A 14,475-nucleotide genomic window follows, 5' to 3' on the forward strand; every position below is an offset into this window, starting at 1 on the left:
ACAAACTTCATGAGGTTCACCCCACGCGCATTGGCTTCTGATGGTCATAAACCAAAGCTGGACTGCTGTAAAGTACAGTATAGATTCATAACCGAGGGGTTGAACTGCTTGCATTGCTTGTCTTCATCTTGAACAGACTGGACATACGTGTCCAGGAAAATTTTTTAATAAATATTTACCATATTAAATCTGATTTCATAGAATATTTAAAAATACATCTGCATGTACCATTTGTTTTGTGACAAGTCAAAACAGTTGCTACAAGGTAAAACTACCACGGTGTTTAGCAAGAGTCTGGACCTCTACACCGAACTCAATGTCACAATCTGTTATAGCTACATGTATCTATTCATACACATATTTCAATAAATAAACATTTGATCATGTTCTTGGTATATTAAAGCACAAGTTTCTGGTCATTTGCAATTATGATATTTGGAGATCAGGGAATCAAAGACATGGAAGAGAGAACAGTCTGAAAAGTCCCTGGTAAAGCCCCCAATCTTCAAGACAGTTCTTATTTACACCATTTCAAAATGTTAGAGATAAACTGCACGGGTCTAAAATGCATGCAACAAAACAAGGAGTTTGCATGCAGGGGAAAAAAAATTATTCTTTGGGGTAAAGACGTGCTGTTTTTAACCGAAACATAAACTTGCATTGTTGTTTTTGGTGATTAATGGGGCGTGTTCCCTTAAATTGCATAAGGAAGGATTGCATTGTGATGTTGACAGAGTCCTCATGTTGTTTAATGTCAGCTGTCAAGAAGCAAATTAACAGAGGCTGTCCGGACAAACCGGAGTTCCATGCGTTCGACCACAAAGCCTCAGAAATTGCCTGTCTAAGACGATTAAGCAATGATCTCCATAAAGCAGTTTAGATGAAACTTCATGTCGAATCAGTCTGTTTGTGAGACTGCTTATTACAAACTTTTTTGAAATAATTTGAATGAGAAGCTCATGCTGACCACTGTCCAAAGAGAAGCACATGAACATGGTTCACTTGATACGCTTTGAAGCCGCCTGGAGAAAAACAAGGTGCAAGGCCAAAAACATACTCTTGGAAAGTATGTGAACAAGCATGTGAATGCTTAGTCTATGCACTGAAGATACATGCTTTGTGTTATTGTAGCTGTTGCAAACCTCTCTATTCAATTGGGCGATAAAGTTAAGACCTTGAGATGTCTGTGCCTCTAAGCTGTCGACTTGTTTATAGCTACCTATCTAAGTAATAAACAACCTGGTTTAAAGTTGCCTTGAAATTAAAATTCACCCTATTTACTTTCTAAATGCATATTATTGAGCTTATTGTGAACGATTCATCCCTTTTGTTGCACTGTAGAAGAAGATATTCTGAAGAAATTTGGTATCCAAACAGTTTCAGGTCCCACTGACTTCTATAGTATTTGTTGTCCATAGTATGGAAGTCAATGGGACCCAAAATGGTTCAGGGTATAAAAGATAATATTTCGAAGAAATCTGACAACCAAACAGTTTTGGGTCTCATTGATTTCCATAGTATTTGTTGTCCATACTATGGAAGTCTATAGGGGCCAAAGCCATTTAGTTACCAATATTCTACAAAATATCTTCTTTTGTGGTCCACAGAAGAAGAGAAAAAAGGTTTGGAACAACATGAGGCTTATTTGCAAGCCACAATTCACAAGTAACAGACAGTTTTATTTTTGAGTTTATGCAGTAGAATGTATTATATGCTGTATCAACTTTTCCATAAATTTAAGATTATTAAACTCAACTTCAGATTTTTTTACAGTATAAGGAACATGTTAGGAGAAGTCTGGCTAGGCAATGTTAAGAAATCTCAATCAGCCCCTTGAGTACTTTGAGTACCCCTTGAAGATGCTTAGTCTTGTACTTAAGACGGCCCTAGTTTTCTTTAAATGTTTGTACCAATAAACCAGATGAAATCTTATTTAGGTATCTAGCTATAAACATGTCAACAGTTTAACTAACTCGCTCAGCAAAATTCTCTTCCGCCAGCAGATAATTTGCGTTAATTCCCACGATAGTGCTGAAATATTGAGAATGCCACTTGCAATATGTGATGAACTGTGTGAAATCGCAGCTAGAAGTGTTTGCATTCACATACTTGCGTATGTTTATGGCCTTAAACCTTCTATTCCCAAGGATCGCCAAACTGTTCGCAATCATCTCGCATAGCTTCCTCTTGCGTGAGGATACGTGCAAAACTAGGGATCTTCCAAAGTCCGTCGCTCAAGGGTCCAGGGTGGTCAAAGACGAGATTAGCCCTGGTGGTGACTGGAGCCACATCTGTGGTGACAATGTTGTCTTTCGTGTCTTCACTCTCATTTCCTTTTCTTTTGCTTTCATTCTTATCTGAAATCATTTCCTTCCTGTTTTCTTCCGTTTGATCCCCCTTATCCTTTGTTTGTCTGCTCTTCTTGTCTCTCTCTCTGCTCGATATGTGGGTGTCCTCATTTCGCACGTCTCTATCTCTATGTTTTTTCTTCTTTCGGGTGCTTTTGAGCTCCGTTGCCCCTTTTGTCTCAAGCACTTCATCCTCTCCTTTGTTTTTCACTTTTCTCTCAGCTCTACACCTCTCCTCCCCTTCTTGGGTCTCATTTCGTTTCCTTTCTCTAGATTCCCTTTTTTTCCTTTTTTCAGCATCACTTTTCTTCTGGTCCACGCTCGCTGTCCCCTTCATGCGGCGTTCCTCTTTCTGTTCCTGTCCTACACGCTTTGACTTCTGGGGACTGACTGAGCGACTATTTTGGCAGGACTTTCTGTTCTTGTGGGAGTCTCGAGTGCTTTGTTGCAGATTTTCTTTGTGGCTGCGAGCTTTGTCTTTGGATGGGCTTTTGGATTTCTCTGTATCTCCGAGATCAAGGAGATTCTCTGCAGACCGACTCTTGATGCGGCGTTGCTGCAGGACTCTGGAAGAGCTGGTGTTTGGTGGTTTGGCACACTTCTCCCTCTTGCTGTCTTTAGAGCAAGGATCCTCGCAGGCCAGATCCAAGGAGCCACGAGAACGGGCAAAGGAGCTCGTCAGGTCTGACGTTTCCTTCTTCGCTGAGGTGGATGGCAGATGAAGGAGAGGATAACTGAGGGGAATGTCCAAAGTGTTGGATCCCGGCGGATCAGGAAGGATAACATCTTCTGCAGAACCTAAGGGCGAAAAGATTTGCATTGGTTCTACTGCCTAGAATTAAAAATTTACCATGGTAACCAATTATATTTGAGTGGTATTTGCATTTTTCATGGCTGGTTGCTAATGAATTGTTATGTAAATGCATTGCCCTGCTATATTTTTGAGTGAAACCATTTTTCATGGTGTTGTGAATGCAAAGAGCATGAACTTATTTCACAGATCTAAAAATGTACAAAATAAAGCAGAGAAAACACTAGCAATTAAGGAGCAAAGAAAGTGTAGTAAAAGTCCCATTACCAAAGAATAAAAGACCTAGAAGAAAAGAAGCTGTTAGTGATGATGCTCCTGGGGGCAGTAATACATCGCAGAGGAGCTTACACAACCTGCAAAGAGAATGAGAGAAAGAAAGAAAGAAAAAAAGAAAGAAAAAAGGAGAAAAAGCTGAAGTTAGCAAGCAACCCATGTTGTCTTGATGTTCTTACAGCATGCTTACGTGTATAGCAGCATCATCGTGTGTTATCGTGTGTGTCATAACTCACTGTTCTCTGATAAGAGGGCTTGTGGTCGCAGTAACAGTAGCACTTTGTTTCCTCCAGCTTGGATCAGCTCAATGGCTCTGGTGTGACTAATGCCTTGCGTTTGTTCTCCATTGATCTCCACTACCTGATCTCCTACCTGCATATTCAGGCATAAAATCATTTATGTGTTTTATCATTATTGAAATATCTTAGTGGTCTTTGGTTCAGGCCATAAGAGGTGATGAGTTTAGTTAAAGACCAAAATATCTTGCTTTTCTTGTATCAGCATCCGCCAATGAAAAACCTAAATCAATTGACTGCAAACAGGATGATGATGATTGATATGGCCTTGAAAGTCAATTAACATTTGCAACTGAGAAATCAAAATTCCCTTGATCTATATAAGAGGTCTTTGTGCTATAAAAACATTCTGTAAGTTTTAACTCTCATTAGTCTAAAAACAGCTTATATTAAAGCCAATCTGCCAAAACGACAGCTTGTGGAATGTGGCACTTTATGATGTAATAATGTGGCTAAACACTGCTTCCGCAGAAGATCAACAACTGCTTCTACATCGCTGCTTGTTTAGCCCTGCCCTCCGATTCACACGTGTAGTGTTCACGAGAAAGCAAACGTGCAGGTCTATGTAGAAACCAAATGATAAAGTTTATTTGATGAACTTTATTTCTAATGATGTGCCAGTAAGAACTTGGTCCTTTTTTCCCTTGATTTTACTGTGGATTTGTTTACAAACGAGGCAAAATTCGACGCAGGATTTTCAGAAAGACTGAAACTGAAAGATGGTGCTATGCTGACTATATTGGATCTGATGTTGCGCAACACAAGTGTAACCGTTTTCATTACGTGATCACTATTTCTTGGCCTGTTATTACAGATTGTTTGATATGTACTGAGTGTTTATGCGTTTTTAACCTAAAACACAGCAGCGTCCATCTGTGAAAGGATGTAGGCAATACATCTGTTCACAGCAATCACAGCAGTGGACGTTTACTTCCAAGTCTACGCCTATTCAAACAGAGCATTCAGATGAGGGGGGTCAAAACAGGACAGAAAATTCATCCAAATTTCATTCAAGCTATACATTCTTTCATGTATGTCCTGGGAATCAAACCCATGAAAATGACATCCTATTTTTAAATATTTAGAGTATAAAAAGGTGTAGCTTCCCTTAAATCTTTTACTACATTTAAATACACTCTGCAGTTGTTTCCCTAAAATCACTGCAGGAGATGGAAAAAAAAGTCAGCAGATTCCATCCGCAATGTGCAAGTTATTAAAGAGTGGTGTGCTGTACTGACGTGTATCCTGCTGTCCTGCAGTGCGGGGCCGTCCTCAGCCAGCCGCAAGATATAGAGGCCCATGTTATACTCCGTTCCTCCTCTCAGACTGAAGCCAAAACCACGAGGTCCACGCTCCAACTCTACCGCAATACAGCCCTAGGTAGAAAATGTAGATATACACCGTTCAAAAGTTTTGGGTCATGTTTTTTTCTTTTCTTTAAAGAAGTCTCCTATGCTCAACTAGGCTGCATTTATCTGAACAAAAATGCAAGAAAAGATTATGAAATTACAATTTAAAATAACAGTTTTGCATTTTAATATATATTAAAAATTTCATTTATTTCTGTGATGGCATGAAGAAATTAATTATAACCCTTGACTAGATTTTGAGACGTGATTTTGATTTTCGATTGTAGTTTTTAGTCTCGGCTTAAATACCTAGTATGATCTCATTATTTTTTATGCAATGCTGAAATATTCCATTATACATTTCCCTAGACATGTTCTCTAGTTAAATTCTAGACACAGTTTGGAATGTAAGTGAGACTCTTGCCTGTTTGGAGTTGGCGACACACAGCGTTCCCTGTTCACTCATGGGAAGAGCTTTATACTCTGTCCGTTCGAGCTCATCCCTGATCTCATCCATATCCAAATTATATCTGTGCATAAGTAACACAAAGCAGAAGTGTGGCTTAAATACTCTGTAAGTGTTCAGAGCTTAATTTTATCGGCTACTGTATATGGCTGAATCTACATGAATTTACAACAAATAGACAGAAGGAATTTAAAGTGGTTTAAATACATAATAGTGGACTGCACCTCTCATCCTGAGTGGATCTGAGAAACTTGTGCTGCGGTGCTGGACTTTGTTTGGCCGAACTGGCTCCTGAGGGCGGGCCTTTGTACTCTAAACAGCAAATAAAAACATATGAAGTGATGAATATTAAGTGTTAAAGCCATTATGAAACAGCATTTGCAACACTCCTGTAATATTAATGATGAATGTTTCACAATAAGATCAGGAAGATTTGAACTGCAAAAGCCTGAGCCAATTAATGCTGTTCTGTTGTATCATATTCATACATGCGAGCTAACATGTATTAAACATGACAAATGAATGGTGTATAGTCATGATTTGTAGTTGAAATAGGCTAATAATTGGTCTAAACGCCCTTTATAAAGCATTCAATTTAAATATGCATGCATAATTGATATTAAATTTCACTAAGGTTATTAGCCTTTCAATTTAAGCTACATTATTGCCTTACTGTGACAAATCAAAGCATGAGGCACAGGTTGAGAAACCATGATTATGTGCTGCGCCATTTCATTATCTCACTCACCGTCCTCAGGAACCACGGTGAGTGTGACGGAGTTCCCCGCGTCTTTGATAAGCTGAACAATGTCGTTGTGAGAGAGCTCCACAATGGACTGGCTGTTCACAGCGGAAATGCGGTCTCCCACGTTCAGCAGTCCGCAGCGGTCAGTCGGACTGCCCTTGATTATTCGACCGATCTTATGAGGAATCACTGCAACACACACTAGGCAAATCACTTAGCAGAATTGAAATGGCTTGTGTTGTATTTATAATCATAATAAATGAATCAGAAGAAATGTAACAATTCTGGGGTTGTGTGAAACTGAAACAGCTGGATGGAATGTAATAGAACAGAGAACAGGGGCCTCAAGGCACTGAGGCACAATGCTGATGATGTAATATGCTCAATGAACAGTGTAAGTTGTGATGCAAACACCACTGACTACCATTTACACACAGTATGTATGACTATAGTGGTCATAAAAGACAGCGAAAATAAAGAAACAACTTTCACTGTGTAAAATGTTAAACACTTACAAAAGAGCACACTGTGTCAACATACCATTAAACCACAACAACCATGGTGAAATTAAATTATTAAACTGAAAAAAAGTTAATACAAAATCTAAAATTAGTCAACTTTACAAATAGATGATCACTCGTCCATCAAGATTCTTTTTGAAATTCCAGAGCAATTGATGATTCTTTTTAGGAAATAACTATATATTTAAATTTAAAAATATAAAATAAAATAATTTTTTTAACAATTATTAAATGAAATTACTGCCATTTAATTTTTATTTTTATTTAAATAGTCATTTAATACAAAACTGTTCTGCATGTGTATTTTTACAACAGATTTTCGACTTTTTTAATGATTCATTACAAATCTTTAGATTTATTAGCAGTGAAATTCTGATGCATGAAACAGTTTCATACAGTATATTAGATATCATATAAAATATTAGTATGTAACCTTTCTGAATAAGGAATGGTTCCAATAGTAAAAAAGTAATATATTTAAAATACATTTATTTCATACAAAGTATAGTTCAAATCTATTAACATATTTACTGACCTGTTGCTCGAGACTTACTGATATAAAAATTATAATGAAACTTTATTTGATGTACCACCTGTGCACAGTGTGCAGTTCTTAATATTAAGCCTATTAAGTGTTTTAATGTCACTGTTGATGAGGATTGTATGATCTTTGAATAATATCGGTCTTTAAATGCAAGAAAAATTTAAGTGTACCTAAAGTATAGTTTGAAGCAGTTCCACTTTTGCACAATCAAATATACTTAAGTATATCTTTAGTTGGACTTCAGCACTACTTTCACACAATCAAAGTGCATTAAATACAAAATTAGTTGTTCCAATTTAGCAGACTTTAAGTATACCAGACTTTTAGTATACTGAAAGTACAATTGCAGAGTATTTTATTAAGTACATAAATACTGTATGTAAAGGTATTTGTAGTAGATTAAGCATTTAAATCAATGTATTTCAAATAAATTTTAGTATATTTATTTTTCACTAGGGTCTTGATTCCCAATTCTAATGATATTAATTTTTTTCTTGTTTATTTGCCGAATGACTTAGGCTGGTACATCAATGAATCTGCTGTTACCTCCAGGTGGCGGTTTGCTCTTCGATGTGAGAATGACAAAGCCAAAGCCCTCGCTATCTTTACGATGGAGCGTGATATCAAACGACCCCTGGTCCTTGATGCTTGGCACCTGGATACGTGGAAGCCGAGGTGAGCCATTCACAAGGGTCAACGCTCTGCTCCCAACATCCTCCAGGGCATCTATAGAGCAGAAGATTACATGGACTGACCTTTAATGAAAGCTTTTCAGGCAGTTAATTACACTCCAGCGCTGGTTTTATGTTTAAGGCCTGTCAGTCTGCAGCGCTCACCTCTGTAAATGACCTTCCTGCACACTGAAAGCAGCACTTGTCCATTGCGTGCTGCGTTAGTCATCAGATCCAGAACTTGTTTGTGAGATTTCCCCTTCACAGTGATGCCATCGATACCAATGAGCTCGTCTCCGGCCCTCAGACGGCCTTCCTTCTCTGCCGCCCCCTGGGGAATGATGGCACCAATGTAGACCTAATGAAATTGGACAGATTGCTTTAGAGTTAAGACAGAAAGTCGATCTGCTAATAAATCACATAAATACAGTCCATGAATACAAATATCCAGTAATGTGGTTTAAGAAGTATGAGGGGCTCACTGGTTGTTCTGCACCTTCTCCTCCAAGCACACGGAAGCCAAAGCCTGTCTCCTGATCTCTCTTGATGAAAACGTCCAATTCTTTATAGAGAGGTACTGTATAAAAATAGACAGAATTACATGGAAGCACAATATATAATTTGGAAAACATGGAATTAACCACATTCATCAATTCAACACACAAAAAAAAGCAAAAGTAAAAATAAAAATAAAAGCGACAGTACATGGCCTTTTCTGTGTCTCTGCATTCAGATCATAAATTAAAAGGATAGTTTTCTCAAATATGTCATTTGAAAACCATATGATATTTTTTTATGTGAAGCTCATATTAAACAGCTGCTCTTTTCCATGCAATAATAGTGGTTGGTAATTCAGACTGCAGAGCTCCAAAGGGAAAAAGTACTACAAAATACTCCATTCAAACTATATTCAAAGTCTCCCAAAGCAATTCAACAATGTTTTAACATAGAAAAATGTGTATTAACTGAAAATCTTCTGCTCATAAATCTCATTCAAAGTTCCACACACTTAAACCAATTGCGGAATATATGCAAGAACAAGACATTTGCCCACAGCTCTCATTATATTGTCTCTAGTGTGCCGTTTTCTCATGTCTTATGATTTGAATGTGAAAAAAAAAAAACAATTACAAAAAACACCATTTTCTGTAAATGTATTTTAAATAAATTATTTAAATAAAATAAGCTAAATTAAAATGGAATGTAATTTAATATTTCATAATTGTGACTTTATATTACATAATTCCAAATTTGTATCTTTGTATCTCACAACTGTATAATACATAGTTACATAACACATAACTGTGACCTTTATATATATAAATCGCACCCAAAGTAAAAGTTTGTGTTTACATAATGTGTGTGTACTATTTCTATTTATTATGTAAATATAAATACACACACACATACATACACGTATATATATATATATATATATATATATATATATATATATATATATGTATATATATATATATATATATATATATATATATATATATATATATATATATATATGCATATATATATATATATATATGTATATATATATATATATATATATATATATATATATATATATATATATATATATATATGTATATATGTATATATGTATATATATATATATGTATATATATATATATATATATATATATATATACATATATACACACACACACACACACATATATATACATATATACATACACACACACTATTTATGTAAGATAAATAAAATATTTTATATGTATACAACATATTTTTCTTAAATATATACATATATAATAATAATAATAATAATAATAATAATAATAATAAATTTTATTTGTAATGCGCCTTTCTTACACTCAAGGCGCTAGAACAGTATAAAACAACAATAAAAGAAACAACACTACTCCATAATAACAATCACAATGACAACACAATAACAACAATGGCAACAGCAGCTGTAAAAATTATAACTTAAAAGCTTCACTAAAAAGATGTGTTTTGAGTAATTTCTTAAAACAATCAAAAGACGGAGCATTTCTAATAGGAAAAGGGAGAGAATTCCACAACCTGGGAGCAATACAAAAGAAAGACCTCCCACTCATAGTTTTGAGTTTACAACGAGGCTGGTACAGAGTAAGAGAACCAGTAGAGTGGAGAGACCCAGGTGGTGTGGACACTGTGACCAAATTACTAATATAATCTGAGACCAGCCCATGTACTGCTTTATGAGTTAAGATAAGAACTTTAAAACCAATTCAAGGGAGAATCTGGCACACATCCACTGTAAGTTTAAAATGATCTATTTACAGCAGTTGCGGTGCCAATCAGAAGAACTACAGTTTTTGAACAGTTTAACTGTAGGAAGTTCTGTTTCATCCAGACCCGTAGTTCTAGTAAACAAGCAGATAAAGTTGAAAGTGCTGATGTAACATCGGGTTGAGTACTAATGTAAATCTGGGTATCATCTGCATAGCAATGATTACCCAGACCATACTTGGAATAATCTGCCCAAGAGGCAACATATAAATGCTGAAAAGAGTAGGACCCAATACTGACCCCTGAGGAACGCCCTGCAGCAATGGAACAGTCTGAGATCTATTTGTACCAGAATAGACAAATTTAGTGCGTTCTGAAAGAGATGATTCAAACCATTTTATAACTATACCAGAAAGACCAATCTACTTATGTAATCTGTCCAGTAGTATAGTGTGACAAATGGTATCGAATGCAGCACTGAGATCTAACAAAACCAAAATGCCACAAGCCCCAGTATCTGCTACAACAAGGAGATCATTCATTACCCTAAAAAAAGGGCAGGCTGAAAAGGTTCTAGTAGTCTGCTCGCAGAGAAATTATTTTGTAGCTGACCAACTACCACACGCTCAAGAACCTTAGCAACAAATGGCGGGTTTGAGATAGGCCTATAATTAGACATGTCGGCAGTATCATTCCCAAATTTTTTTAAGAACTGGTTTTACTGCTGCTACTTTAAGTGCTGGGGGAACAATCACTGAAATAAGTGAAGTGCTCACTGTCGCTTTAATATAAGGAATAATAACTGGCAGACACTTCTTCGAAACACTAGTAGGAAGTGGATCAAGTATAGAAGATGAAGAATTCATTGCTGAAACCAATTTTGAAATAAATTTTGTTTTCAAGTAAAACTTGAAAACAAAGGAGGGGAAGTAAAGGGATGCAGGGCTAATAGCTCAGATGAAGCAGAGACAGATGCAATAGTATTATAAATTTATTTTATAATACATGAGAAATATTTAAGAAATTCATTGCACTGCTCTGTGGTAAGGCAATTAACCCTAGTGATTGGTTGAGTTAGATTATTAATTGTATTAAACAATACTTGTGGATTAGAAACCCAACTACTAATGATCGTTGAATTAACCTCTGTTTTTGCAGTGTTCAAAGAATTATGGTACTCAATCTGATGCTGTTTATACATAAGTTTGTGAACTGTTAGGCCAGATTTCCTATATTGTCGCTCCAACTGCCTACCAGCTGCCTTAAGCTCACAAAGCTCAGGCGTATACCATGGAGAAGACCTCTTAAAAGAAACAACATGTTTCTTCACAGGGGGAAACTCATCCAGAATAGATGTAAAGTCAGCACTATATTGGTCAATGGAGGTCACAACTGGTAGTTCACCGATAGTACAGTATGTATTAGAGTGTCTGGGTCAATATCTCTGACTTTTCTAAAGCAACATACATGCTCCTTGGTTGTCTGCAGAGATGGTGGAAACACATTAAAAGTAATAAGTTTGTGATCACTTAAACATGATACATCAGTACACTCAAGCTGGTCAATAGTCACACCTGTAGCACAAATGTATGACCAAACTTATGTGCTGGGAAATTGACATATTGAGTGAGATTAAAACACTCTAATGTTTCCATAAAACAAACTGTATTATTGCAATTTTGATTGTCCATATGGATATTAAAATCACCAGTTAAAACAACAGCTGAACAAATTGCACTGACAAGTGTCAAAAGCTCAGTAAATTCAGAGAAAAACGCAGGGTTACGTTTTGGAGGACGGTAAATATTTAAGACAAGAATTGGTGAATAACTATTCAATTTGAACGCCAAACATTTCAAATGAAGAAACGCAAGGTAGTGTAATTTCAGTGACGGAGACATCAGATCTATAAATAACAGCAACACTGCCACCTTTACCAGTGGTTCGGGGTTGATCAATGTAAGTGTAGCCTGGTAAGACACACATATTAAGATTCAAAGAGTCATTTGGCTGAAAAATAAGGCAATAGTGTTTTACTAACTTCAGTTTTTGTTTACTTCAATTATGTATAGTTTATATTTCTAGTTTTTTACTTTAAACTTTATTACACTATTACATATTTTTTTTACTCTGAGGTGGAAATGCTCTTCCATACTTTAAATAGATAATGCAAAATAAATTTCTGATACAGGATATAGCATTCAGACTAACTTTAAAATCCAACAGATCCACATCTTGGTGCTGTAACATAAAAGAGTTTCCTTCTTGTTGGATGAGCTCAGCAGAGACTCACCTATGCTCTCTGGCAAGGCTTTGGGTTTGCTGTAGTGGAGGGAAGAGTCTTGTTTTGGAGAGCTGCATGGCAGTGTGTTTGAGTGATAGGTCAAAGCCTGGGGAACCATGATGTCATGGCAACGGTCCAGAGTCTCAGTGCTGGCACTCAACCCCGTTCTCTGTTGAAATAAATGCGTTTTAATATCACTTTACAGAGTGACCAGCAGAGTGCACACGGATATGGACTATAACAAGCAGCATTTAAACTGTTCGCTGGGAATATCCTCTGAGAAAATGAGGAAGTGCCTACAGATAGATACCTTATATCAACAAAAATACGGTTATGGTTGGATTGGGCCTTCTGGTTTACAAGAACATTCCCACACTTCATATGCAAGTGTGCACAAGAGTGATACTGCATGGAATATTTAAAAGTCTATCAGTAAACCCATTGGAAAATGAAGCCCAAAACACTCATACAATTCATGTTTTTGCCATTTTGCCTCATGTTACAAGTTACTGGTCTTTCACAGCATTTATTGTAGTAATTGTGAGTGATGTCCATATAACACTCACCAGTTTGATACTAGAGTGTTTACAGGCCAGGGTCAAAAGGGGCTAATTATAATTCTCAGTGATATTCTGATCCCTCAAAACCCTTCTTCAGTACAAGTATATGGGATTGTTTTAGCCTGTTTCATCATTCTCAAGTGAAAATCACACATCCTATCACTTCAAAGTAGTACATGCCACACGGTTCAGTACAAATGGCGTGGGACGTGTCAGCTACTGAACTTTGGTACTTACAGAAAGGGGTTTGTTCAAAACCCAAACCCCAAGTATGAACAATAATTGAGAAGAAATTTCATCAGCACAAATAAAACATTCAGCCATTTCCTCAAGATCTACAAGGTCATGATCACCTCTGAAATCTATTATCATACTCACAGGTCTTAAACTCTTCACAGGCGACGTCTGACCTAGAAACAGAGAAAAGGCAATTGAGAGACATAAGTAGCACTGAAGGAAGAAAAAAAATGGGGGAACAGGCACTCATCAACAGACAGATGAAAAAAAAACAAGAACTCGTTACTGGGATAGAAAGTGTCTAGCCTTATTATAATGACAGCGTTTCATGGTTGTTGCCTCTCGAATATGAAAAAGGCATGAGAATACATTGTTTCAATGCTACATTATTAATTCCCATCCATCTAACTAAAAAGCTACTCAAAGAGGAAGCACCATTCAAGTGCTTCAAAGTGGGGCGTTTCCTGAGCCAATTCCGAGCTGAGTTAATCATGACACATGCGTCATCTAGGAGCCATTAAAGATGGATCGAATAAATGTACATAAGAGAAAATTATGAATCCTCCAGGGAGAAAGACATTGCAAATGACAGAAGTCATGCATAAAAGAATGACCTTGCTACACTTCCATCTGTCAATTCAGAACGACTGCCATTTATTCATTCCCTTTGTTTTTGTTTTTTTCTCTCTCTCGGTCTTTCTCTGGATTGGTGTGATTTCCATTGAATTTAATGGCTAAACAATGAATGACGAAACTCACTCTAATATAGAACTGATTAAAGCATTATCTTGCTCTCTTTCTTCATCTTTTTTCCCCCTTTTCCCCCTCACTCTTTTTCTCTCTCACTACTCAGACAATAAATCCTCACAGAACTCTTTGCAGATGCATCCTGAAATTCCCCTGTGATCTAAACTCATTTCCCAAATTCCCACTCAGCCCCAAAGAGTGGGTGCAATAGATGCAACGGGGCCTCTCCTGCCAACTGTACCAGGATCAACGGTCCATCATTCTTACATAACATTCTCCTAAAGGGACAGAAACACACCTCAAGTATGACTACTGAGAGTGGAGGAGAGGAGTGTGGCTAAAATGTAAACTTATGAAGTGGTGAAAATAATGG

At 36.7% G+C, this 14,475-nt stretch overlaps 1 protein-coding gene across 4 annotated transcripts in view; it reads right to left on the bottom strand.

Annotated features, from left to right (window-relative positions):
• Positions 1-150: 150 nt before the first annotated feature.
• LOC109071651 (membrane-associated guanylate kinase, WW and PDZ domain-containing protein 3-like) overlaps positions 151-14,475 on the bottom strand; it is a 114,256-nt gene continuing 99,931 nt past the window's right edge. For 2 of the 4 annotated variants that reach the window (XM_042726441.1, XM_042726443.1), the window contains 11 exons: positions 13,497-13,528; positions 12,568-12,727; positions 8,507-8,601; positions 8,190-8,382; positions 7,900-8,079; positions 6,292-6,489; positions 5,768-5,855; positions 5,502-5,607; positions 4,967-5,104; positions 3,669-3,804; positions 151-3,146 (listed from right to left, as the gene is read on the bottom strand). In XM_042726441.1, the coding sequence (XP_042582375.1) occupies positions 2,137-3,146; positions 3,669-3,804; positions 4,967-5,104; positions 5,502-5,607; positions 5,768-5,855; positions 6,292-6,489; positions 7,900-8,079; positions 8,190-8,382; positions 8,507-8,601; positions 12,568-12,727; positions 13,497-13,528 (2,336 nt within the window). In that variant the 3' untranslated portion in view covers positions 151-2,136. Of the gene's footprint in view, positions 3,147-3,426; positions 3,513-3,668; positions 3,805-4,966; positions 5,105-5,501; positions 5,608-5,767; positions 5,856-6,291; positions 6,490-7,899; positions 8,080-8,189; positions 8,383-8,506; positions 8,602-12,567; positions 12,728-13,496; positions 13,529-14,475 lie in introns of all 4 variants that reach the window. The other 2 variants (XM_042726444.1, XM_042726442.1) reach the window with 2 other exon arrangements.

The sequence above is a fragment of the Cyprinus carpio genome, chromosome B6 (genome assembly GCF_018340385.1).
Source record: "Cyprinus carpio isolate SPL01 chromosome B6, ASM1834038v1, whole genome shotgun sequence".
In the NCBI taxonomy this organism is placed as follows: domain Eukaryota; kingdom Metazoa; phylum Chordata; class Actinopteri; order Cypriniformes; family Cyprinidae; genus Cyprinus; species Cyprinus carpio.